At 39.7% G+C, this 27,512-nt stretch overlaps 2 protein-coding genes across 10 annotated transcripts; one reads left to right on the top strand and one right to left on the bottom strand.

The window, feature by feature from the left end:
- Nucleotides 1-789: 789 nt before the first annotated feature.
- Nucleotides 790-11,895, top strand: LOC112050218 (troponin T, skeletal muscle). 9 transcript variants are annotated; one of them, XM_024088424.2, is made up of 14 exons: nt 790-940; nt 4,197-4,236; nt 4,553-4,594; nt 5,252-5,269; nt 5,592-5,609; nt 6,350-6,377; nt 6,462-6,587; nt 6,680-6,895; nt 7,091-7,309; nt 7,467-7,559; nt 7,646-7,726; nt 8,193-8,271; nt 9,715-9,929; nt 11,670-11,895. In XM_024088424.2, the coding sequence occupies exons 2-13, from the start codon at nt 4,214-4,216 to the stop codon at nt 9,927-9,929; spliced, it is 1,158 nt and encodes a 385-aa protein (XP_023944192.1). In that variant the 5' UTR covers nt 790-940; nt 4,197-4,213; the 3' UTR covers nt 11,670-11,895. The 9 variants fall into 9 exon arrangements, with proteins under 9 accessions (XP_023944192.1, XP_023944196.1, XP_023944199.1 ...); XM_052882128.1 differs by lacking the exon at nt 8,193-8,271 and adding an exon at nt 8,867-8,945 and having other exon boundaries at nt 791-940; nt 11,658-11,895; XM_024088427.2 differs by lacking the exon at nt 8,193-8,271 and adding an exon at nt 8,867-8,945 and having other exon boundaries at nt 792-940.
- Nucleotides 11,896-12,380: 485 nt separating this feature from the next.
- Nucleotides 12,381-26,225, bottom strand: LOC112050220 (coatomer subunit beta). Its single transcript, XM_052882124.1, has 20 exons — nt 26,067-26,225; nt 25,551-25,639; nt 24,879-25,108; nt 24,157-24,326; nt 23,841-24,048; nt 22,950-23,087; nt 22,409-22,607; nt 22,194-22,339; nt 21,228-21,368; nt 19,924-20,085; nt 19,515-19,630; nt 18,658-18,839; nt 17,873-18,054; nt 17,167-17,311; nt 16,284-16,427; nt 16,000-16,161; nt 15,188-15,333; nt 14,587-14,676; nt 14,235-14,387; nt 12,381-13,241 (listed from the first exon to the last, which is right to left on the bottom strand). The coding sequence occupies exons 2-20, from the start codon at nt 25,633-25,635 to the stop codon at nt 13,152-13,154; spliced, it is 2,889 nt and encodes a 962-aa protein (XP_052738084.1). The 5' UTR covers nt 25,636-25,639; nt 26,067-26,225; the 3' UTR covers nt 12,381-13,151.
- Between the last annotated feature and the right edge of the window lie 1,287 nt (nt 26,226-27,512).

Here is a 27,512-nt window from a genome sequence, read left to right as displayed (position 1 = left end):
TTCATGCCATTGAACTACTTACTACACAAACCGGAATGATTAGGGAGTTTTTTCAGTCGACGAAAACGATTACAACAATGAAACATCGATACGATATAAGTATACACGCGTTAGATCGTTGATTGATTGACAGAGAGGTAACGTCTTGCGAGGCAGGTCCTTCTATAATTAGTCCAAGATAATTAATTAATTGTATGTGAATCCGGGCTCAAAAGGGCTAGAACCCAGAGCCGTAAAGCTTATTATTAAAAATAAAATGTATGTGAATCGAAACGAAAAGTGTCGCCTAAAAGAACCTTTTTGAGTAGTGATATTGTTGTGTAAAAAGCCTAAAGTTGCGGACTATAGGTAAATTTTTTAAGTCTGTTTTGATTCATATTCATTAACATCATCATCGAATTAGCCGATAGCGATTCACCATTTGGTGTAGAGAGTTCCAAAAGAGACATCGAAAATTTTTTCGTAACGTAAAATTAAAAAAAAAATAACTAGCTTGAGAACCACCTCCATTTTGTGTCAGAATAAAAAAATCTAAAAGTATTCTAATATATTTTTGGCGTATAAAAATCATCAGTTGAACGCACAAAGCGCTACCAGAGAGGTCTGCGATCAGTAAGCATCACACAGGTGCACTCATGACGACTCATGATTCGGAAGATTGATCAAGTGTCAACGAAGGTACACAGCAGCCACGCCCTTCGCCCGCTGGGAGGTTGGTCGCACTGCAGGGTTTACTGTAGTCCGCAGAAACCGGAGCTGGCTGCGTTCGGCTCAAAAATGACCGCGGCTAAATATACACCGAGGGGTGCGGGGTGCGGGGCCGGCGCGGCGGCGAGCGGCTCAGCTCCGCGCCAGAGCCGCCCCGGTCGCCGCGGACTCCACATTCCAACGTGCTGTGCTGCCGGTCTGGGCCTGAGTGACCGCCTTCAACCCTCGCGACGTAAGTGCCGCGCGCAGTGCAGTGCCTTTGTACAGTGTGTAGGAGCCCTAAAGTGAAAAATGCGTTCGGAAACGGAGTTACATAAAGTTTGAATATGGAAGCTTTTCGTTGCGAAATGGATTGTCAGTGGCCTATAAATACGCGCAGCGGCCGAGTGCGCCAAATCGAGCCGCTCGGTGCTCGGCGCGCGCGGAAATAGACACGCCATCTTTAGCGCGGATTACGTTACCGCGCGCACGCAAGTTACCTGAATGTTTGCTGAAGTCGGCAAAAATGCATTACTACGAGTACCTATACAGATTTTGTCACACACACACTATACACTGTACATTGGCTATTATAAGACTTTATTGTTGTGAAAATATAACAAATGTAGTGTAAAATCACAGAAGTAGATCATGTTAAATTTCTTAATACTACTAAAATTTCCACAAGATACCTATGAATTATTATGTAATTTTAATATTAAAGTCATGTAGATGTTTCAAATAATATATACTTATGTCATGTAAAATATGATAATCATACGTCAACAAAAAAGTTAAAAAGGCAAAAAAAAAATTGTTTACAATTTCAAACAAGATTTTAAAACAAAAAATATATTTTTTCCCAGAAACACTGTTCGCAATAAGTTATTGTGGTTTATATGGAATGTTACAATTTATAATCACTTACTACAATTTAAATGACATACTTAGGTACTTGAACTTTTCATAGCTCAAGTTCTCAAAATTACCTACGTTAAGTAAAAACATTAAATTGACATGAAAAAACAAAAATAATAATTATAAATTGTAATACATAGTATCTAGTATTACAATTCGTAATTACTATAATTTTATAAATTTTTTCATAGATAAAATTTTTAAAACTAAGTTTTAAAAACATGAAATTATGTAAGTAATGTAAATATGAAAAAATATGTAGCAGAAAAAAATATGTAAACAGTAAAATAATAGAATCAGAGTCATTCGTTTTAAAATCGCTAATATCACACTTTTATCACACGCTCTGTACTCTCGCTCTGTACACTTAGCGGGTAAATGGTCCCCTGGGGGTGCCTCCACAACGTCTATGAATTCCACTGTTAGAAAAAAGAAACAGTTAATTGAACATCCCGATTAGCAGTGTGAACACTAACATCCAGTTGAGCAATGTTTGAGCCGTTGCCAACAGCCAGCAGTACGTGGGAGTGGCTAATGGTAGGAAAGATAACCCGCCCCGAAATAGATGAACTTCATAAACAATCAAATTGTTCGACGCGGGGCAGTTTGACACGACACCTTCTGGCTATTTCCATCGTTTGGCACGTAACGGGGAATATTAATGGCTTTATTGACACAATATATGTACTGAAATAGTGATTGCTATGCAGCTTTTTAAAACAGAACCTGGGCCACTCCTCATTCTATAAAAGTTGAAAGTTAGCTCCTAAGGCTGACATAAAGCTTAGTGTCTGGTCCTGCGACTGAGGACACGATTTCTCAAGATATCCTTTAAAAATATAAAAAAGTGTGCGTCTCTGAACGCGCGACAGAAGTAATTACTTAAACTAATTCTTTGACTCTAGTTAATTATTGAATTTAATTAAGAATCCTCTATTGTCGGAGTCGGAGAGCTGTGAAGAACATTTTGACAGCAACAAAATAGAAACTTATAAAATCAATCCAAAGTTTGCTCTGTCAAGTGCAAGTGTCAATTGCCAGCTAGAGTAGCGCCGTAACGCGTTACGTTGCTAAGCGGTTTACCCTTCCGTAAGTTATCAGTTCAATAAGTTTTATACCAGTAGGTACATGAAGGAATTTAAAGTCTGGACCGTTGAAACTTGCTACCTTCAAAAGTCACCACGGTCCTTAGTTATCTACCATAGATACTAGTCCATGGTAAGAGCATGAGCTAACAAATTTCAGCTCTTAGAAAATGAGGAAGTCAGGAAATTACAGTCCATTTTGATCGTTAAATGATGATAACCAAGCAATTAAAATTAATTACACAGGTCAAATTAAATTTTCTCGAAGAATAATTGTCTCTAATTTCGAATGTATAACTTAGGTTCATATATTTCAATAATCACTAGGAGTTTTTAGCCAAACATTTCGATGATCTTTCATATGATCTTTGATCAACTATCTTGTTGGTCCAGTGATTAGCCTATGTAGTATCGATCACGAGGACCAGGGTTTGAATCCTGAGTTGGGCTAAGAAACTTTGGGACCTTTTCTTCCCTTTCCCATTATGTTGCAGTGCGCTAGAAACACGGTTTACAGTGTGAATTCCAAGGCATAAATATGCCTTAGAGTGCACATTCTAAAAACCTTATTAGTTTTGCTTCATAAGTCTGTAATTTCAACCAGCAACCATACTTTTTTGCAGCAGCAGTGCTTTTTTGAAGGAATATATAACAATTAATAAATACTGGTTTGTTGGAGTTTGTTTGTTTGTTTATTTAAAGGCAGGGGGGATACTTGGGGAATCATCGTGTGGAAGTGTGTTCTTCCGGACAAAGTCACGGACGTTTACTAGTATCTTGATAATTTGTTTAAATCCGTACTACATGTTATGATATTGATGACGTAGGTAATGTAAAAGCTCTGTTAACACAAATGTAGGACCATTAAAAAGATCGACCGAATTTTGATATTTTTACTCTATATCTAGGCACTGATCGATAAATTAAGAACTGGCCTAAATCTTCAAAAGCGCTTCCATCAATATTATTTTTTTATTTTTTCACCACAATTGTTATTGTTTACTTACATTTTCTAAACAGACCTTGTGTAGTTATTGATTAGAGCATTTACCTGTGAGGATCATCAATATGGTTTGATGAAATTGACATATTACTACAAATCATCGCCTAGTCAAGAGCTGTTTATTGATAAACAATACAAGAAGAATTTCGAAAAATATTAGTCCACAAGTACCAAAATATTTTGACTCAGACTTACAGTAAAAAATACTTAGTAATAACGGCAATAAACATTATATATCTAGGGCTGAAAAATGTTATGCTATCTAGAGATAAAACCTAACAGAAAGTATAAGAAAATGTCAAAGTTATTAAAACATCTTACTATTCAAGATAAATTTAAAACGTCACACTTGAAAATTATATCTTATAAATAAATGAAATTATGTTAAAATTAATGACAAAAGGTATTTTACTGAACGCAGGCATAAACGCAAAAAATATGAACAAGCAGCTGTAAGCACTGACAATATTAATTTCGTTGCTAATTTATATTTTGCCTTACAGACTAATAAATCAGCATCATGTCTGACGAAGAGGAATATTCGTAAGTATTTTCAATACACATTTGTTAATGTTCAAATACACTATCTCTTTTGTCAAATATGTACAGTAAAAGACTTGTCTACAATATTTTAGATCACTTTGATTTCACACAAAATCACAAAATACTTATACACTTATTAGACACAATTTTATCATTTCTATCAATCGCAACTGTTTCTATATCCTCTATGTTTTCAACATTATTTGGTTGTTTACCACCCTTGTATTTTGTACCCACTAATACCCCCGTGTATGTAAATTTGTAAAGGTGTTGCACTTCATCAAATGCCCTCTCTAACCGTTGGTGTGTTCCACAGTGGCTCCGAGGAGGAGGAAGTCGAAGAAGAAGTTGTGGAGGCGTAAGTATTTAGACACAAATATTCCCAAATTACCCAAGAAATTTAGCGTCATATAGATTCCCCGTTTGATTGTGTACGCAAGCTTTTGAAGCATAGTCTCTCGCCTTGGCAAATCTATCTTGATTCCAATTGGCCTTAGAAAGAAAATAATTATAGTTATTAGAGTAAAATTTATATGTAAATAAAATATTATTAGACGTGGAATACTTTTGCCTTCGATCTCTCTATCCCCTTTATCATTAGCTGCACGCCCTCACCGACTCCTCTCTCTCTTTTGTTACAGGAAGTAAGTGGCGTGCCCTTTCGATGACCCAACACTAGCACTGACTTAGATTAAGATTAGACTCCTGTCTAACCCTTCTACCGCCGCTTTAATTGCTTTCAGACTGTCGACAATCCGTAGGCGCTCCGCTCTGATTACGCTTTATTAACTTCGAGTTAAGCGATCTATGCTAACACCGAACTGCATTCCACACACGAACAGATCAGTCACCAGTACCGTAAGTAGCTGATCGTTCTGTGCAGTATCGATCAATTGATGAGCCTCTGTAAAATGTATGGTTTCGTAGAATAATCGTCTTAATATGATAAGATAGATAAGTTTCTAATTTTGTTTTATTTTTCCCTTTCTGCCGCCGTCGCCGTTTATCTGTGAAGACCCATCCCCAGGCAAGAGTGAGTATTACGACTATCCTAAACATTCTGAGAACAATCGCTTCGCTTTTAGTGACTGAATGTGGTCAGGAACTCTGTATGCAAACGCTGTGATTGGAAACTAAATTATTGTATTGCACTGGGTGATTGAAACCAAGTTGTTCGGAAAGATGTTTAAAATTCTGAAATTTACTAAGAGAAAAAATATAAGTAACGATTTTGTATTTTGGATGTGCGCAATAATCCTCTCACTGCTTCTTTTATTGATCTATCTAAGAGTTTATTATGAAGATTAGCACATTGTAAAGTGTAGTAGAGGCTGATTGTTATTTTCTGTTTCTAGGAGTAGACCGTCGATCCCGTAAGTTGCACCGCTCTCTGTGGTGTCACTAACTCAGTAATCCTCACATTAACTCAATAAGGTCCGGGCGCATGTTCCGTTCGCTCCAGTCAGCTATACGCGTCCGACGCACGAGCGCACACTAAACGATTAAGCGAACCATGGTCGGACGCTATTTTTGTCATCCAGTAGGCGTTCTATTTATGAAATGCCGCGTTGCGCCCGCGCCGCCGTGATAAAATATTCGATGTCGGTCAACGGAAAACTCAATGAGTTTTCCCGATTTTTCCTTAATAATTGCATGATGGGTCAACTAAACTGGAGCATGGCGACGATTTTTGTATGTTTACCGATTTACCCTCGATATGTAATACCATTTGTTTCATGTACGTCCAACACAACACAGATAAAACATTTACAAACAGACACACTGAACAGAACATGCTTTATTGACAAACGTTGTAATAATATAGTTGTTACTTGTGATGGCAGTTCAGACATGTAGACGAGAATTACATAACCGAGTTAAGTGTTAGCTGTGTTCATTCTCCATAACAAGCGTTGAGCTACGAATCATTAACGAGGACAACAGAAGAGTACGCTGAGTATTGAAGGCAACAGACCTATTGACGGAAGATCAGAATAATAATTCCATCGTAACACATGCTATTATGTATTGTACGCCGTTGCAGTAACGGTTTTAACATTAACCGAATATCTGTCATCCAAGCACGATAATGATTTTATTATTTGCGTTTCAGGGGAGAGGGTGATCCAGAATTCATCAAGGTAACTATTGTTAAAGATCATCAAAATCGATAAATGTGAAATGTTGGATGGCTAATATAGAAAATTTAATTGTTCATGTAACAGCGTCAAGACCAGAAGCGGTCGGACTTAGACGAGCAGTTGAAGGAATACATTAACGAATGGCGCAAACAACGGTCCAAGGAGGAGGACGAGCTCAAGCGCCTCAAGGAGAAGCAGGCTAAGCGCAAGGTGAGGTTCTTGAAATCTGTCATGTTTATCTATCAATATACAATGTACACATATACCTAGGTTTTATAATATTTTAATTGTTAATATTGTAGGTTTCTCGCGCTGAGGAAGAAAAACGCCTCGCTCAGAAGAAGAAAGAAGAGGAAGAAAGGAGAATCCGTGAGATTGAGGAGAAGAAACAGCGCGACATCGAGGAGAAGAGGCAACGGCTCGAGGAAGCCGAGAAGAAACGCCAGGCTATGCTCCAGGCGATGAAGGAATCAAGCAAGACCGGACCCAACTTCACCATTCAAAAGAAGAGCGATAACGTGAGAATATTTTTAGCATAATCAATAATTTTTTGCTAATTTATTATCGATTTTAAATATTTACGAGTCATATATAATCTGGAAGCTCTAACTCTTTTCACTTTAGAAGAGCTTAAATAGATTCTTTGTATCTTTTGCGAAACGACTACGGTACACTGATAGAAAAATTTATATATCTTATTTTGTTTTCGACAGTTCGGCCTTAGCAGTGCTCAACTTGAGCGAAACAAGACCAAGGAACAGTTGGAGGAGGAGAAGAAGATCTCCCTTTCCATCCGCATCAAGCCCCTCGCCATCGAAGGTCTCTCCGTCGACAAGCTCAGACAGAAGGCCACCGAGTTGTGGGAGTGCATCATCAAACTCGAAACAGAGAAATACGATCTCGAGGAGAGACAAAAGAGGCAGGACTATGACGTGAGTAGCATAAAATCATATTACGTATCATATTTTACTATCCACAACTTATTAATAAGTGATAATGACACTATTGATAAAAGGAAAATAACAAGTTGAATGTTTATTAATTGTCATAATTTAAAAGGACGATTCTAAACTTGAGTTTTGTTAACAGTTAAAAGAGCTCAAAGAAAGACAGAAGCAGCAGCTGAGGCACAAGGCTCTCAAAAAGGGTCTCGACCCCGAGGCGCTAACAGGCAAGCACCCCGTAAGTGTTGCTCATGATAACAATAAGTTTCATATTACATACATAAAAGTGAAGTTAAATTAATTATATTTTTTTTTATTTTTTAGCCTAAAATTCAAGTAGCGTCAAAATATGAGAGACGCGTAGACACACGTTCCTATGATGACAAAAAGAAGTTATTTGAGGGCGTAAGTATTTAAAGTTTTACACTGATATTTGAATAAACACAGCCAGCAATAAACAAAAGTTTAAGCTTTTACAGCAAGGAAAACTTTGTAAGACACATTAAATTTAAAAAGAATTGCAATAAATGGTTTGATGTTATTTAAAAGCAAAGTTTGTGGAATCTTGCGTTTTTAAAAATAATCATGAAATTCCTCTTTTAGTAAAGAGACTTTTTAGAATCTTTGTTACGATATTATCCTGGCGAAAAGAACTTTTGTTAGGCGTTTTATTTAAAAAAAATATTCTTAAAAACAAAAACAGGCTATTGAAATTGAAATCAAAAATATTAATATAAATTTCTACTTAGTTATTGATTTAAATAACATTAAGTATTTCTACTTAAATGGCAAGCTTTCTAAATCCGGAAATAGAAAGTAGTTTTCAGAAATGTAATGTTTGATTTTGACTGAAAGACAAACCTTTAAACAGGGTTACGATACCATAGCGGCGGAAGTTTTAGAAAAGGGATGGAAAGAGAAGATGGACGATTTCATGAAACGCACCAAAAGTAAGATGCGGGAATGGAGTCATGGTTTTTGTCCCACGATTGTCCCGCACTTGTGCCCCGCAGAGTAGCATGTCCTCATGTCCCCGGCATGGTTTGCATCCGTGTCATGGGTCACACACCTTTTATTTTGAAAACACTGCCAAATTATGTATTCATTATATAATTCGCAACCAGAATCAAAACATCATATTACTTCAATGTGCACCAAAGATGTATTCAGATTTCATTATAAAAAAAATAGTTTAAATATAGTTAAAATTTTATGAGTTACCCAACAGATGACTACAAGAAAGTATATCTTGGTAAATCTAATGGTGCGAAGGGTGTATTATTAGCTCATATCAGCTTATCGAAACTTATTAATATTCTTCAGATTATCATTGCAAATGATGTCATGTAGACTTTAGACAAACTATCAATCTTTTTGAATGAAATTTTAGCGTTTTGTGAGTTTTCATATAGAAGTCCTGTGTTTTCATATAAAAAGCGAACCAAAGCAAACTAATTTGACAGTGTTTTCATGAATACTTTGTTACGGCATACATCCACATTTACCTCACTGATTTGATTGACCCTTGTGTTAAACCTTTCCTAGGACCTAGAAAAACTGAACAAGGACTTCATAGAGAAGGTGTGGCAAGAAAGAGCCGACCAGTTCGGCGGCAGGCAGCAGGGTAAGACAAAAACGATCAGAATGTAAAAAATCAGTAGAAAGAAAAATGTAGTATCTCTATAAATTTAGATAAACAGAATCATAGAAGTAAGATATAAACTACTGACTTGTAAACTATAGCTTGGGGTAAATAGCTGCATAAGAAAACAGTTTTAGAGTTAATGTACATTATGACTAAGTAAGGTAAGAAGGTGTTTGTCATGCGATTGATTTTGTTGAAATATTGTCAATGAAAACTCGATACAAGTTGACAATGTTACCCTTGCGAGTATTTGTTTCACTTATATTTTTGTACAAATCTGTTTGTTTCCCCTTAATACATAAAACTAAGAATACACAAGAACATAACACTTCAACTAATGGATACAAAGGAAACTTTATAAATGTATAAATTGTACATTTATAGCCATTCATAGTCAAAAACTGTACAATAACTTCGTCATCATGCCTACAATTATTGGATGTTATTGTTTTTACAAGAAACGAAACGATAATAAATATGTACCTAATTATTATTATTGTCCTATTTGAAATTAGTAGTAAACATACACACTCATGACAATCAAATAGTAAATACTAATTTAGTAGCAAACAAAAATATTTTAATCCCACAAAGTTTCATAAGACACGATTTATTCTAATCCTTTAGTTTAACTTGACAATTAATTTTAGCCTCGACAAATCTTTGCAATCTATTATGCATAATAGTTCAGGTTACGACTAAATGAGCTTTATGAAGGTACTAGTTTAAATATTTTTTTGCATAACAGCGAGACTGCCCAAATGGTTCGGCGAGAGGCCCGGCAAAAAGAAGGGCGACCTCGAATCCCCCGAAGGCGAGGAGGATGTTAAGGCCGAAGTCGAAGACGAGGAAGAACCCGTATTTGAACCCGAGCCCGAGGAAGAGGAGGAAGTTGAGGAGGTGGAAGAGGTGGAAGAGGAGGAGGAGGAGGAAGAAGAAGAGGAAGAAGAGGAGGAGGAATAAGTAAGTAACTCTGTTGTTCTTTTACTTCACAACAATATTAAACTATTTCTTAAATTAGTACAGGGTAAAATTTTTGAAACAGCCAAAAGCTTAGTAACAAAAAATCATTTTGCATGAAATTGCGAAACTAAATTACGCTGAATTGCTTTTCAATGAACGACGCAATTAAAGCACCGCTAGGCAACCATGTTCGAAATAGTAGAAGTATCATCCATATTATTAGGCAAAAAGATCGAGATAATTAGCTTTTTATGTGCGAATTTAAAAAATGGCCGAGTACCTACTAAACAAGTTAGATGCAAGAGCCAACAACATTCTTGCCTACATTTACACGTAACATGTACGAAAATAATGTTAACGTATTCTGAAGGTCAACTAACGTATAGTAATTTTATGAAAGCAACTAAACAGCCCATGTTGAACTGACAGCTGAATGAGCTTGGCGCTAAAATTATGATTTCTGAAATATTGGCATCAAGCGAGGCTAAAGATGCCAAAACATGTAATCCTACTAAATTATGTACGTCACTAATGGACTTTTAGTGTAGAAGCAATTATGTGTTGTGTAATTTTCATAGTTTGGCAAGGATAACATGTTATTCTTGTTTGCTAGTGATCATTATCGTTTCGTAAATATAGTACAGATCAAATATCAGATACCTGATTATTTTAGAACAAACAAAAGTATTTATTCTATCGAAAATTATACTTCATTATGATAATTAATTAGACAATTAATCCCCGAACGGCAACAAGAGCTTAGGTGTCATTAAATTTTATTTCAATATCAACAATACTTACTTACTTAAACAATACACATCACTATCTAGCCCCAAAGTAAGCATACAGAGTAGCTTGTGTTATGGGTGCTAAGATAGTTGATATTATAATATTAATATACAATTTTATACTACATATAAATACTTATATAATGTATAAATACACACAGACACTGGAAAACACCCATGTTCATCACACAAATATTTTCCAGTTGTGGGAATCGAACCCACGGCCTTGGATGCAGAAAGCAGGGTCACTACCCACTGCGCTCGCGGCCGGCCAACAATGTCAAAAATAGTTTGATAGTAACAAATACGCCTAATTATGGAAGCGCTATGTCTAATGGCTCACGAGTCATCAGGAACCACAGAAGAACTGGAGGGACGGACCATCTTTTGAACAATTCCGTCCCAAACACAAGTACCTCCAAAGGAATCAATTCTGTTACACTTTCGGGGTACGACTTAGGAATGTTTTTTTTTCCTGATTGTGTAAGTGCCGTAAGCTCATTATGGGACCTCAGCGGCGTCACCGGGGAGTTTGGGCGAGCGCAGAAGCATCGCCTGAATACTGAACTTAGGGATTGACAGTGATTTAGTGCGTTACGTTGCGTCGTAGCAATGGTTCAACGAATGCCACATGCCTTTCAACGCATGACGTCGCAGTGCAACAGGACGACGGACACCCATTCAGTCGCAACAATGAATCGAAACAAGTGAAACACTGTTCGTCATAACAACGAAGCTCCGTTGAAACGTCGCTGCGACGCCTTATGTGGCATGCCATTTATAATATATGGAAAACGACGCAGCGTCGACGCAACCTAATCGTCCTTACGACAAAGTAACCTTACCCCATTTCGTTGACAATACATTGTCAATATTATTGTATGTGCGTCTTGTGAAGCTCGTATCTAAAAGGAAACACAGAAGCTAGACTCATGTGTAGTTTTGTCCGCAGAGCCAAGGCGCCATCTGCAAGCGGGGCCAGATCGCCGAGCGAGCGCCGACGCGTCGGGGCGTACTGTTTTGTAACCAATCCATTAACTTATCGCTATTATAAATTATTTTTTATTAAGTATTTATACACTGTTGATTCATTCGTTACAACAACATGGACTTATTGCATTCGCATTGCGTTATGAACAGCTATGACGTCACAATAAACTAATTTATTTCATAAGGTTTCTGTGTTTTTTATTTCCCTACATTTTTGGTATATCATACGTACTGTATGTACGTATATCATATACATCAAACGTATATCATACGTTTGTATGTATATCATATATATCAGACGTATGTACGTACGTCAGACTTCGTGAATATGGTGTAAGATGAAACAGCTTGCTTGAAAGATGCCTATTCACTCTTGTTTTATAGATAGCCCAAGTTATTTTGAATCATTAATATTATTATTCTAGCATTCTACTGGTGAAAGAATTCAGTAGTAGTTTCGTTTAGTTTCGACCATTAACGTTTACATTATCTGTTAATAATATTAGTATAAATAACGGATGAAAAGAGCTACAAGAAGTTTTCACAAAGATAAATTACTTTAGAATTGCACATAGGCTATCTTATCCATATATTTCCACAGGGACAGGTGAAACAGTTGGTTATTGTTCATATTTATGTAGTGTTAATGATTCTAAAAAGAAAACTAAATACATATTAACCAAGAAATATATTTTAATAATCACTATATAAAATCATACATACAACATAATCATCATGTCTGTTGGATATATATGACAATTCCGGACTTAGGAATTTCAAAATTATATTTAAAAATTATTAATTGTAATCTATAAAATATGTAGTTTACTAATTAGATGAACATATAACTAATAATGTAGGTATAGAACCTGCCATATAAAAAGAACGCTGACAGTCGATCTGCGCAATTGAATGTTAATGCATCTTACAATACTTCCAGGAAAAAAAACATACAGTAATTTTGACAGGTACAGTTGTCATTTACAAAATTCATGAATAATATTAATTATTAAATAATTTATAACATTTTGGCTTCAACTCGAATACATGCGATGGAACCGGGAGACTGAGCTCGGTTCTTAGCTCTGATATTTTTTTATAAACAGGTACATTTTTAAATTGAATTAGCTGTGGCAAATCACCACTCTACTGACAAAAACGTACGGCCCGGGTATAGAACAAAAACTATCACCCAAGTTGTCGTAGTATTTCAAACTACTCAAATCAAATAAATGATATTTTGATATTTATTTAAAATAATAATTTATTTATACATCAAATGAAATTAACATTTCTAATAATTAGTTATATCAATAAATGTAATGATTCGAAAGAGTGTGTAAAAACCTGCCAATTCAAGAAGTGTGCAAGTTTTGGCTCAGCGCAGGTCGCTCAGCGCTCTTTTTACGTGACACCCCGGGTCCGCCGCTGCAGCGGGCCGGCTTCAGGCGGCGGCGCTCACGGGCTCCGGCGCCTTCTGCGGCGCCGACTTGTGCATCATGTTGATCTTGTCGCCCAGGCTCAGAGCCATGCCCTGCAATACATCGACGGAATTACTTGACAATAGGGCAGTTGACTCATGGCAGATTTAATATAAACAACATTAAGTTCGCATAGTACATGATAATATTATAAAGCTGAAGAGTTTGTTTGTTTGATTGAACGCGCTAATCTCAGGAACTACTGGTCTGATTTGAAAAAAAATTTCAGTATTAGATAGCCCATTTATCGAGGAAGGCTATAGGCTATATAATATCCCCGTATTCCTACGGGAACGAGAACCACGCGGGTGAAACTGCGCGGCGTCAGCTTGTACATGATATGAGGGTCCGAAATATATCGATATCAATTAATAAACGTTAAGGATTTCTTTAAAAACTTAATTTAAATATCACGTATTTTTTCAAGTCAAAAACGCTGTCGTTCGCTTTGTGACTTTGTGACTTTTTGACTTTGTGAGTTTCATTTATACACGTTTACAAAAAAATTAAATATTTTTTTAAATCTAGTAGAACAACAATGAACTATTTAAGACTACTTTAAAAAAGTGTCAACTAGCTAACTGAAGTAAAACATTTCAAAAATAAAAAACGAAACGTCACCCATGAGCCTCAGGCGTAACTGCATCGCAACAGGTTCTTAAAAAGTACAAAAAGGGATTGATTCAAAGTTCTCTAGGAACGCCATCTACTGGTACTTTAAAATAACGAAAACAGTTTCACTATATCTGTAGATGGCAGCACGCCTCACCTGATAACAATTTTCTTAACGCATTCACCATCTGCGTAAAGAAGTTTTCCTTCAATATGAATTTGTATTTCTTTATCCCTGTTAATATAAATAAAATAGAACAAATATATAAACAATGTGGATGATGCGAAGTATCACATGCGGTACTGGTTACATCTGATACAATACGTCTATGTCAGACGTAAAGGAAGTAATAGCGAACGGACTAGTTTGAAAGTTGAAGTCTGCCGTGAGCCGCATTGTCCGGACGCGCCGGACGCTCGGGACAGGACTGTACCTGCGTCTTGGCGCGGATGCGCACGTGGCCGACGACGGGCGCGTTGGCGCGGTGCAGCGGCGTCTCGATGCTGAGGTTGGCGAGCGCGTCCTCGCCGAATATGGAGCGCGCGTACAGGTTGGCCGCCATGAAACCGCATTGTCCGGAGAGCGCCTGACATTCACGAAAACAAACCGTACATTTCTCCACTTTTAAATAATTTTTTTCTTCAATATTAATTATTTTTGTTAAGTCATCATTAGTGCTGCCACTTTTTAGTAATTTAAGGGCACTTGAAAGTATTTCAATCGCACAAGTGCCAAGTATTATACGTAGCATCGCATGCAGCTTAAAATACAGTAGTCGCACTCACCTTGTCGGGCGTGAGGCACTTCATGTTGGTGGAGGCGAGCAGGTGCTGCAGGTACTCGCGCAGGTCGGTGATGTTCGTGTTCACCGACACCTGCGGGATACACACATTACATTACTCGGACATTGAAGAATACTAAATTTGTCATACATATTCATATACTGTGAGAGGAAATATGCGTGATTTTTACAGTTTTTGATAGTTTACATATTATAATCTTGAAAAAATTACTTCATTTAAAAAAACGAGTGTACTGTAGACCACAAGACAGAAGTAAACCTTATTTCAAAAATTAAAAAACTCAGCGCCATCTATGAGCCTCAGGCATAACTGCATCGCAACAGGTTTTTGAAGTGTACAAAATAGGACTGTTTCAAAGTTCTCTAAAAACGCCATCTACCGGTAATTTAAAATAACAAACACTGTTTCACTATGCCTGTAGATAGCAGCAAACATCTTAAAAGCATCCCAAAGAGTACACATTTCTTAACGCAAGCACTAGCTTAATCTCCAAGTCAAGCGTGCCGTAAAGTAGACTGCACTAGCGCACTGACACAATGCCAAAGTCCACGATGATGTGTCGTTGACCCACCACGCCACTCACCTTGTTCTCCCACTCGAACTCGGCCCACATGTGGCGGAAGTCGGCGTCGCTGCAGGCGGCGGGCTGGATGTAGTCCACGATGTCGATGTGGATGTCGTTGAGTACCACCACGCCGCGGTCCATGGACGCGCCGCTCACCTCGTACACTGGACAGGTTTTAGATTCATCATAATAGTATAGTTCTTTGTGATTCGTCCAGTAGGCTTAGTATGCGACCAACGACATAATTAGTAAAGAGAAATACGATCAAAAATCGACCAATGGCTGCGGAGTGGTCCCAGTCCCATCTCTTTCGTTTCAACTTAACCGAAACTTAATGAGAGTGATAGCGGTATTTCCTGTTGCCTCTATTGGTTGAGATTTTTCTATTTCTCTTCACGAGATATATCGTTGGTTGAATATTAGGCTTACAGAAAACCACTACCAACACAACATCCTAATTTCTGCTGCCATGCTGTTAGGTTAATTTCTTAGTCAGTAAGGTAAAACTAAACTAAGAAACTACTAGTCGCCGGTGAATTTACATTCACACAAGGCTGATACCCTCAGATGATGACAGCAATGTGTGACAAAAATGATGTGGACTATTATTGTACCAACATTCTTTTCCGACTAGTTGGAGAGTAATGGGAATCATAAGACGTGTTGTCTATCCTCGTTGCCAAGTTCGCAATCGCAAGCAGGACTCTCACAGAACGTAATTCTATGCAAGTACGCCCAGAAACAACCGCGTCCGTCAACCGTGGTTTGTCCACGGTTGTACGACATATTATGGGTGACATTGAATGAATGAAATTGATGGTGTCACTGACCGATGTTGCCAAAGATGATGCCGTTCTCGGTGGAGGCCACCTTGACGTGCGCGCGGATGGTGGCGAAGTCGCGCGGCGCCAGCACCACGCCGGCCGGCCGCTCCACCAGCCGCAGCTCGCCCAGTGTGGCCAGCTCCACTGTGCAGTTCTGAAGCGTATCGTCTGCACACATTTTTAACAAAGAGTTGAGATTAAACATTCTGAAAAACACCTCAGGTTATTCTGCTACAGGGAAACGGTTAGGTTGTGTACGTATAACTCACGCTCGCATACACACAACTCACCGGTCTGATTGACGACGAGCACGTCCAGCACGATGTCGTACTGGTTGACGGCGACGATCGCCTCGGCGTACACCGGGTCCGAGAAGCCGGTCAGCTGCGTCACCTTCGACAGCTTGCCGCGCTCCTCCGAGCCGGTCGGACGTCCTGCACACACACAATATTTATGCATGTAAATAAATACAAAGACGAGTGCTTTAGACCACACGAATAAATAAAACTTGTTTTGAAAAAACAAAGCGCCATCTATGAGCTTCAGGTATAACTGCAACGGGACAGATTCTTGAAGTGTACAAAAAGGGATTGTTTCAAAGTTATCTAAGAACGCCATCTGCTGGTAGTTTAAAATAACAACCACTGTTTCACTATGCCTGTAGATGGCAGCACACGTTACTTCTTACATTACACTTTTCTTAATGCATTCACCAGCTTACTCACCAAATCAAATGTACGTAAAGAAGTTTCATTTTAAAACTTATCGTAAGCGTAAAAAACTTACGGTACAAAAAACTAATATAAGCGATCGTATAACATTGGTTGTACGTTCATGTGTGCATGTGTACTAGTGTTGATTAAATATCGATATTATTATTTTAAAATATCGATATTTATTACTAATATTTTTATGGACGATATATCAATAGTTCGATATTGAAACGTAAATATCGACACTCGATATTTTTGAACAAATTTAATTTTTTAAATTATCTCGTTAAGTATTTAAACTACAACATCATCGTAAACATAATTTACTGTACTTTATTTACACTATATTTTTTAGTTTCTTTTGCGTATTATCGAATATCGAATAATATATCAAAGCCCTAGTGCGTGCGTGCGTGTACGTCTGTCAGTGCGTGCGTGCGTGTGTGATGCGTGGCGTCACCTTGCAGCGCCTTGTTGAGCGACAGCTCGAACACGTCGTGGTGCGCGGCGGCGGCGGCGCCCGCCAGCGCGGCGAAGTTGATGCCCGTCTCCACCTCCACGCGCCGCGCGCTGCGCGCCTCGCGCTCCGTGCGCGCCTGCTGTTGCTGGAACAACAAGCAGGATAAACGTCAAAACGCTGTTGTCCATTTTGTGACGTGACTTGATGAAACGTCGAAATTGTTGTTAACTAATATTTTTGGCAAACGCTCCATTTGTATGGGATATATTGTAGTGACGTCATGAAACAGTTGAAATATAGACTGTCATGGCCGACAGGCGTTTTGGCTCGTATTGTCAAAAACATATTTAACAACTCGAAAAAATATGAAAAAATGTTTTACAATCTAATAGAACGATAATGAACAATTTAAGTTCATTTAAAAAAATGTGTCAACTACCTTATTTCGAATTTTGAGAATTTTAAATACAAATCAGCACATATGACCGTGAGGTTGGTGGGGCTATGAGAGGTGGTGAGTTGATACTAGAACGAACACTGTTTCTTGTAGTTTCTTTTAATTATTAAAATAATATTTTTCTTTCATATACACATCCTAATGTGTAGAATGTCGAATCTGTAGAATCAGATAAAATGCATTTCACATAGCGAGTAGCGCATCAGGATCGCATGCTAGTTCGTTACTGGCACAGCTGGTGTCACTCACCTCAGCCTCGGGCAGCAGCGAGGGCGCGGCGCGGTCGGGCAGCGCCAGCAGCGCCGCCAGCGCGCGCCGCGAGCCGCCGAGCAGCGCATCGCGGATGACGGGGGGGCGCGCGGCGGCGGCGCGCACGCAGGTGGCGCCGTGCTCCATGTCGTCGGCGGTGAGCCCGCTGTTGGGGGCGGTGCCTGCCACGGATACAGCACATTATTTTTGTATACTTCAAGTGTTGCATACTTTAAGTGGGAAATCCTCGCCCATAACAACATCGCTGCTCAGTCGCATTAACATTTAAAGAACGCCTTTTTTATAGGGAATAAGCTCGCGCTTGGCCACGATCTCACCTGGTAAGTGTAGATGTGGCCTGAGGTGATACGCGCTTGCCTAAAAGATGCCCATTCGCTCTCATCTTAAAGATGCCCAAGTTGTAAGAATTGGGAAATACTGACTTCTGAAGAGAGTTCCATACCCTAGCTATGCGTACAAGAAACGAAGCACCAAATTGCTTCGTACGAGTTCTAGGGATGTCAATGACGTAGGGATGAAAACCTAGCCAGTGTCTTGCAGTGCGATGGTAAAAATCCGCCTTTATTAAATGCAAAGTTGAAGGAGTTCCATACTTCCAAATAAAGCCCTAAATTATTTGCGTGACCCAAGAGATCACTGTATGCGATTAAGCCAAATTAAAATAATTAAAGTAAAAACTAGATAATGTGCCGAAGTCGATTCACAAGTAGTACCTAAATAAGAGATGTCAGAACCTTTAGCATTGAGAGCTTGTAGTAACTTACCCGCATTCTGCTTGTGGTACGCTAACAGGGAGGCGGCCAGGTGCAGGGCGCGGTTGGCCTGCTCCGGGTCGCCGACCCGCAGAGCAAGTTTGGCAAGCGCGGAGCACGCGCACGCCGCCGTGAAACTTTCTCCATCGCGCAAGGCGCTGCTGAGACCGTTTGTGTTGTTGTCTGTCGTTACCCTGATAAAGACAATGTTAGGTACAAGCAATCTGTGACTGTGATGATGGTAGGTGACAAACAAATTATGATTGTCACGCGACTTTAAACGAATTAAGCTTACTCATTTAGAATTTGAACCCAAAGGGAGATTCAAGAACTTTTGTTGGTTAAATTGGTTGACAAAAAAGTTAGAATGTTAAAAGCATAATGCATCGAAACTTAATTAATTAATTAATTAATGGTAACCACACAAACTAAAATTCAAATGACGTTAAGTAATACAGAAACGCACATAATTCATAAAAGTTGATGATTTTCGACTTGACTGCTCCCGGGTACAGCAGCAGTAGTAGTAGTAGTATATTAAGTTTTAACTGCCGGCGGGTACTTTAGTACCCGGTAATTTTATACCCTTACTGCCCTCGGGTACTACAGTCACCGGCACCGGAGATATAGAGCATTTTTTGATTTGACAATAGAAACTTTTAAGACATTCAGTGGGCGGAAAATCATTTTTAAGTTTGACTTTGACCTAGGTTTTAGGGAGAGTAGGGAGGGGCTTGAGCAGTTAACTTGTCATCCATTTTTATTATTGTTGAAGTCAAGTGGATAACATAACCTGACGTTTCCTCAGTGCTTGTAAACTAAACCTATTTGAAATGAATTTAGATTTTTTACTTTGGTGAGCAACTAACTTGGGCAAGTTGAAGGCAGACTGCGTAGCATAAGCTCCATCGCTCGTGACCAGCTGTCTCGCCGGCGCTTCTTTCTCTTTCGGAACTTCTTTCTCACTTTCCTTCTTCTCTGCTTTCTAGAAAGTCAAAAAACTACATTAAAGTAAATCTGGTATAAATTATAGTCTTGAAGATCTTGTGATGGGTCAGTCAGTGGTATTTCTTTTATACATGTATTTATGAAAGCTGGTGTGTGTGGGCAATTTTAGTTTGTCATCTCTTTGTCACTCTTAGACGCTGAGCGTAGATCTTGATGATATGACGAGTCAACGAACGACAAGCGAGTATCAGAGCGCACGATCTTACCACACCCACACTTACCCACACTTGTGACTCACTGTCCGACACGCAAGTGGCAACATCGTCTCACCGGCTCGCTGTCGTCCGTGGGCGCGGCGGCGGGCATGGCGGCGGCGAGCACGTCGAGCGCGGCGCGCGCGCTCTCCGCCGTGTCCGCGAACTCAGCCAGCAGCCACAGCGCCGAGCGCACGATCTTACCCACACTTAAGCTACTGATGCACTCCAGGAGTTTCTGCGAAAAATTATAACATAGTTATTACTGTTACATATATTTTATAACTCGGATATTAATTTTTTTACGAATCTGTAATACAAATGTGACGGGGTGTGCGAAGCCCGCCAGCGAAACGCAGAATTGGCCACAGTAGACGCTTCTAGAAGGCCCAGCTGTTTATGAGCGTTATTTTGTGAAAGTTAACGACACCTGTGCTTGTATAAGATGGCTAGCAGTTTGTTTTTCGTATATCTCTGCGTATGTGCGTGCGTGTCTCACCGCGTAGACCTTAGGCCGCTGGTCGGGGAAGGCGTGCGGCGCGTGTGCGTGTGTGTGCGTGCGTGTCTCACCGCGTAGACCTTGGGCCGCCGGTCGGGGAAGGCGTGCGGCACGCGTGTGCGTGTGTGTGCGTGCGTGTCTCACCGCGTAGACCTTGGGCCGCTGGTCGGGGAAGGCGTGCGGCGCGTGTGCGTGTATGTGCGTGCGTGTCTCACCGCGTAGACCTTGGGCCGCTGGTCGGGGAAGGCGTGCGGCACGCGTGTGCGTGTGTGTGCGTGCGTGTCTCACCGCGTAGACCTTGGGCCGCTGGTCGGGGAAGGCGTGCGGCGCGTGTGCGTGTATGTGCGTGCGTGTCTCACCGCGTAGACCTTGGGCCGCTGGTCGGGAAAGGCGTGCGGCGTGTGTGTGTGTATGTGCGTGCGTGTCTCACCGCGTAGACCTTGGGCCGCTGGTCGGGAAAGGCGTGCGGCGCGTGTGCGTGTGTATGTGCGTGCGTGTCTCACCGCGTAGACCTTGGGCCGCTGGTCGGGGAAGGCGTGCGGCGCGTGTGCGTGTGTGTGTGCGTGTCTCACCGCGTAGACCTTGGGCCGCTGGTCGGGGAAGGCGTGCGGCGCGTGTGCGTGTGTGTGTGCGTGTCTCACCGCGTAGACCTTGGGCCGCTGGTCGGGGAAGGCGTGCGGCGCGTGTGCGTGTGTATGTGCGTGCGTGTCTCACCGCGTAGACCTTGGGCCGCTGGTCGGGAAAGGCGTGCGTGTGTGTGTGCGTGCGTGTGTGCGTGTGTGTGTGCGTGTGTGTGTGCGTGTCTCACCGCGTAGACCTTGGGCCGCTGGTCGAAGAAAGCGTGCGGCACGCGTGTGCGTGTGTGTGCGTGCGTGTCTCACCGCGTAGACCTTGGGCCGCTGGTCGGGGAAGGCGTGCAGCGCGTGGCGCAGGTACGTGAGCACGTCCTGCGCCGCCACCTCGCTGCCGTCGCCCAGCAGCTCCAGCAGCGCCGGCGACACCGAGCTCGCCACCTCGGGGAACTGCGACAAATTAAATTATACTAACGACAAACTCAATATGGAATGTTTATCAACAATCAAATTGAATGTTAAGGTAGAAAACGCAAGTAATCTCATTTCTAATTTATTTACAATTACGTATTGTTTCTTTTTATAAAACGTTATTTAAAATATACTTATTACTTTTAACTTAATTTAAATTATGAGAAAAAAATGTAAAACTCCGTAGTTCATAACATAAGCACTTAAAGATTCACAACATGTCACAGAAGTATGAGTGTGTGTGTTCTTGCTTTTGATTCCCACAACATACAAGAGCCGGACGCACAGACCTAATTCATATTATTTTTAAGCACTACAATTTAATGAAGGTTTGGAATTGATCTGATGATGGAGACAAAATATAGATGGGGGGACCTCCTCAACAAATTACAGCAATTACCTTGTGTTTGACTTTGATTAATTTGTATTGATGAGAACTTTCCACCTAGATGGGTTGTGATTGTCATTAGGGGTCTGGTGGACCAAGTTCAATTAAGGGAACTCCTAAACGGTTTACAGTAGGTACATTGTGTTTGGGTTTGATTAATTTGTATTGATGAGAACTTTTGATGGGTGAAAAGTTCTTCAGATAGTGCTCTTTTATGTGGTCTTTCAGAAACAGCTTAAATTAATACGACTCCGGTTTAGCACCGTCTAACTCAAACTGATCAGCCGGTAGAACATAATGTTATGTTGTTATTTTCCACTTTTTAGTTTAGTGGGTACGTTTTTAGGTTTTAAACTTGGTTGTATTTTTTTTATTAATTTTTTTACAGATCAGATAAAACCAGCAGAGTGAAATACCTTGAGCGCGGCGCGATGCATGGCGCGCACGAGCAGCTGGCGGTACTTGTGCGCGTCGTCGTGGTCAGCGAGCTGCGCGCGCGCCGCCTCCTTGCGCAGCGTGCTCACCAGCTCCTCCGCGTGCCGCGCCGTCAGCAGCTCCAACGCTGAATCACAGAGCTCTGTTACCCGACACCGCAACTCTCACAGAACGAGTGCAGGAGCGCAGTCCTCACCGAGGTGCAGCGTGTGGCGGCGCACGTCCAGGTCGGAGGCGGCCAGCACGCGCAGCACGTCCATGGCCAGGTCGGGCAGCGCGCGCGCGCCCGCCTCGCCGCCCGCCGCGCGCAGGCCGCTCAGCTTGCCCACCACGATCAGCTTCACGTTGTTGTCGCTCTCCTTCACGATCAGGTCGATGTAGCACGCCGCTGCTGCCTGTGACGAGCGAGCTTTCTTTAATTAATCTCATTAATGTTACTGTTTATTTATAAATTTCCATATTTTCTTTCTTACTTCAAATTTAAATTTTTATTCATTCTTTAAAAATATGCTGAAATTTATTTGATATGTATAAAGTTAATTAATAATAGTGTAAGATTTTATCTTCAGAGATAGGCGATAATAACTGCAAAACAGTGGTTCACTAAAGCAGTATTATCAAATTGTATGTTTGCACAATGTTATATGTTACATAGATTTTTATTTGTTTTATGTATGTACTTGTGTTATAATTATTTAATCAAATAAACTTATTTATATTCATATGTGTAGTGTTACCTTGATGGCGGCGGGCGCGCAGGACAGCGTGACGAGCGTGCCGGCCGCCTCGTAGCGCACGGCGGCGCTCGGCGCGTTCAGCAGCCCGTACACCGTGCGGATGAAGCGCGAGCGCTCCGACGGGTTGGCGTGACACACCTGCCCAACAGAGCTACTGTAGCTTGGAAACTTCGTTCGTAACACTCCCGATGGTCCGCGCGGGCCGGGGAACGTATAGCGATGAGTGAAAAACCCACGACTGATTCACCTCACGTCCCCGCACGCACGATTTTACAACCGCGCAGTCTTTTCCCCTGTCGCCCGATTATCATGGGAGTGTCATCAACAAACTTGACAAACTATATATTGTAAATTGTCTTTCTTGCTGACAGTTTACGCAGTTTACAGTTTAAGTTGTGTACAATTACAATTTATGTTTCAGTTAAATATGAGTATTACCGTATTGGAACCCTGATAGCCCGTGGATATGCCCTCTTCCTTCGATAATCATAATCATAATTCTTTATTTGCAAATTGTTAAATACAGATCTTGATATAATAAATGTTGGCATACAATTTGCTACAAAATAGCATGCAAATTTTAAAAATAATCTTTTAACTAAATTACATTGTCTATAATACACTATAATTATTGAATCAATTCAGACTCCAACTTTTCAGTTATAATGGAAATTATGAAGATGATGATTACTAGTGTGTCCTACTTAGGCCTTTTCCAGCATTTTCCTTTATGTCCTGTCCTGAGTTATTCTATTCATTGAAAGGAGAGGAGCAACTCCGCTTTTTTTATGACATTTTCCCATCTTTTGAAACCCTTTCCCCCTTGGTGTCATCAAGAACGCCTCGCACTTGTTGCATCCAGGATCAGCAACAGTACAATAGCAGACTGACCTTGTAGATGAGCTCCACAATGACCAGCTGCAGGATGTCCCCGAAGGCATGCACATTGTCGAGCCGCTCCGCCAGGTAGGACAGCGCGCGCTCCTGGTCCGCATGCAGCAGCATCAGGAATGCGTTCCGTTTGCACGACATGTCCTGCTCGCCTTCAAGGAAAGTGCCCACCAGCTCCGGTGCATCCGGAATCAGGAACTCAAAGTTGCTGCAAACAATTCATTGTGGACACTTGTGCTTTAGGTTTTTAGGTAGAAAAGTTGTAGTTTACTTCGCTAAGCTAAATTTTGTTTTTTGTGTCTCTCAAATTATTTACCGATAAATAGTAAAGATTGCCAGCACAGCATTCCTCCTGACATATGAGTGCCTGTGATCAAGGCACGCGCGGATGGCAGGCATTAGAGGCTCAAGCAGTTCAGGCTCTTTCAGCTTGCACAGGAAGCGCAGGGTTGAGCCACGGAGAAACTCATTTGGGTGTTGCAAATCCTGGAACAAATAAACCTTATCATTTTATGAACACCTGGTGTTGGTCAGAACTGGTGATATGTAGTGTTTCTTCCCGTTATCTGTGGTCTGGTTAGTAATAAACACTTTTATAATTTGCATAATATAAAGCATAGTACGTAGGCTAATAAAAATATACCAGTTTAGTTTGACTAGCTGTGTCAAACCAGTGTTTTATTTATGAAATACCAGACATTATTTCCATAAATAAAGAGAATGTACAACAGAGAAGATATTGTGTTAGAGCAGGTTCCCAGTTGTTGGCTGTCGTACCTAGATTTCAATTAGATGATCCAGTAGCAGAACATTTTATGAAGCTATTCACATCCAACATGAAATCAGATGAATAGCTTCATGTTTTTCATAGCCAGTAGGTTAGTAAATAGCAACAGCAAAATCAAAAACCATGAATTCCTAAATTAACCAAAACTGGGCATGGCTCAAGCAAGATCCCTAGCAATGCATTTACAACACCTGGTGTTGTAGATCCACTGTCAAGATAGTAAACATCATTGATAAATGTCACAAAATTACCTTTCTATAAGCATCACAGACTAAAATCATTTCCTGCATGAGCTTCCCGTCAGGGGTTGTCTTGGGCACAATCTCCCAGAAGATAAGCAGCAACTTCTTGATGGTGTGGTCCTGCAGCGGCAGCACAAACCTGATGATGATCATCAGCAGACCAGGGATCTTCTCACCAGAGAGGATAATACTGATGACCTTTTTCAATGCTTCAATCTTTTTTTTAATGTCTCCTTTTTCTGTAATTTAAATACAGAAATTTGTAGCATTGAAAAGTTGAACACATAACCTTATTTGGTAATGTATTAATACTTACAACAATAATCACAAGTTTTATTGTCAAAAAATTTTTAGTTATCAAAAAGATGAAGCCGTGATAGCCCAGTGGATACCTCCCTTTGGTTCAAAGATTATTCCAATCTAGTCTTAGACATGCACCTCCAAGTTTTTATGGTAGGTATAAATTTTTGAATTTTTAAAAATTTCTTAAAATATGAGCGTTTAAGAAATAAATATTGCATGCTTCAATTGGTGAAGGAAAATTGTGACGAAACCCGCATAACTGTGAATTTTCTCAATTCTCATAGTGTGCAAAGTCTGCCATCTGCATTGGGCCCCCATTTAAGGTATGTATAATATTGTACACTTAAGTTTAATTAGTTTTTATTTACTAACACTTACCTAAATCAAGTTTGAGTTGCATTTCATTATGAGGCTCTGAGTCAGTGGGAAAGTTGATCAATGTATAACAAGGTTGCTCCCCCATGGTGCTGCAACAACATCAATAATATTTATACATTGTCTTTTGCTCTTATTAGCAGTAGAGCTTGTCATGAAAACTGTTAATCTGGGGAAGTACTGCCTCCAAGCTTATCTGCCACCAAGCAGTCTGTTCTGTGGCATGCACAACATTTTAACTAAAGTATGCACATTACATACAAATGGTAGAAAATGGAGAATTCCTCCTCCAATACAAGTTCCTTAACACTTTGCCAGCGGATCACAAGTTGAGCTCGCGATATTGAGTTGAGTGTTGAGTGATATTCAGTATAATTATTATGAGTTAATGTATAATATCAACTACTATGAACACTTGAAAGGCTTAGAGGTGAGGTTAAACACAACGGATGTGTCTATTCGATGAAATGACTGATCTATCTCTTCTCATGGGAAACGTCCGGCAAGATGTATATTTACCTTCAATTATACACTTTAGCGATACTTGAATAAACAAAAAATGTTACAGGCCGAACAATTAATTTAATCTTTAACAAGATTTTAGCAAAAATTGCTTTATTATTATGAAATTTAATAAAATTACATCGGGAATACGTGTCCACATCCACAAACGCACATAAAACATGACGTATGACAGATCAGATTGACAGATGTCACAATGACACCTTACAGTATTATTATTTTTTTTTTTTTTTAATTTATTTTACGGCCTTGGATACAAGTCCTTATAGGCCCTGCTTTAAATATTACAATTTTTCTTAAAAATAATACATAGCACTTAAAATTATCGTCATAGTCGTCGTCTAAATATAAATTTACTACTGTATTTTACAATTTTTCTATTGTGTTACTAATGAAATCTAAAACAGGCTTATAAAATAAATGGTTCCTCAACAATTCCTTAATGTGGCGGGGATCACACTTAATTTCGTTTTCTTCCTTTACTAACTCTATCGAACTTGCTAATATTATTCTCTGTATACCAAAAGCTGAACACTTGAAAATTATGTGATTGATATCTGCGTCGTCTTTTTTACAGTACATGCATTTGTTATCTTTATAAATTTTTAATTTGAATAAATGGCTTGGCACTAAACAGTGACCAAACCTTAGTCGGTTTATTATTGATATGAATTTTCTTGAATCCCAACTCATTTTGTAATACCATGGCTGCACCGGTATTTCATTTTGTATCTCTGCGTACCAACATCCTTTACTTTTACTAGTTTCTTTCCAAAGTTCATGCCAAAGCAACTTCTGTCTCTTCTTCACTTCATGATAAAAGTCTGTAAATGGAGTTTTGATATTGTCTGAACAATCTTCATTAAACAATCCTTGTCTTGCTACAGAATCAACCAGTTCATTGCCCGCTATACCTCTGTGGGAGGGTACCCAGACAAATTCTACGTTCATTCCAGTTTTTCTTATGTCTAGTAATACATTTTTAATTTGAAAAATAATGTATGAAGACTTATAACTAAAATTGAAGTTGTTAATAGCTAAAAGAACACTTTTTGAATCTGTTACTATAATACAATTATTTACACTATGTAAAATTTCCTCTTTTATATAAGAAATTGCTTTTAAAATTGCAAAAGATTCCGCAGTAAAAATACTACATCGAGAATTTAACTTAAACGCTTTACTACATTTTTTTTGTGGATCATAGAAAGCAGCACTTACAAAGTGCTGATTTTTAGATCCATCTGTATATAACTTATAATAATATTTACAATTTTTATCAATAAACATAAGGAAGTCTATGTTTGACGTAATATTCAACAAATGAATTTTGTTTTTCATAATCAAGCTCTCAAAGGAGCAAGAGTACATGGGCCAGGCGTTACTAACATTTATGTTAGTGGCAATATTATGCATATATGTCATAATAATAGATATGGTAGG

Source organism: Bicyclus anynana, chromosome 6, assembly GCF_947172395.1.
Source record: "Bicyclus anynana chromosome 6, ilBicAnyn1.1, whole genome shotgun sequence".
In the NCBI taxonomy this organism is placed as follows: domain Eukaryota; kingdom Metazoa; phylum Arthropoda; class Insecta; order Lepidoptera; family Nymphalidae; genus Bicyclus; species Bicyclus anynana.
The sequence above is the reverse complement of the archived record's forward strand: the minus strand, read 5'-3'. Positions and strand labels throughout refer to the sequence as shown.

Excerpts from the sequence above, each read along its gene's own strand:
- LOC112050220 (XM_052882124.1), bottom strand. The coding sequence starts at position 25,635 with ATGGGGGAGCAACCTTGTTATACATTGATCAACTTTCCCACTGACTCA. Across the intron at positions 18,055-18,657 it reads GTACCACAAGCAGAATGCGG|GCACCGCCCCCAACAGCGGG; the intron begins GTAAGTTACTAC and ends TATCCGTGGCAG. Across the intron at positions 15,334-15,999 it reads CATCATCTTTGGCAACATCG|TGTACGAGGTGAGCGGCGCG; the intron begins GTCAGTGACACC and ends AAACCTGTCCAG.
- LOC112050218 (XM_024088424.2), top strand. The coding sequence starts at position 4,214 with ATGTCTGACGAAGAGGAATATTC. Across the intron at positions 4,237-4,552 it reads TCTGACGAAGAGGAATATTC|TGGCTCCGAGGAGGAGGAAG; the intron begins GTAAGTATTTTC and ends TGTGTTCCACAG. Across the intron at positions 7,727-8,192 it reads AAAAGAAGTTATTTGAGGGC|GGTTACGATACCATAGCGGC; the intron begins GTAAGTATTTAA and ends ACCTTTAAACAG.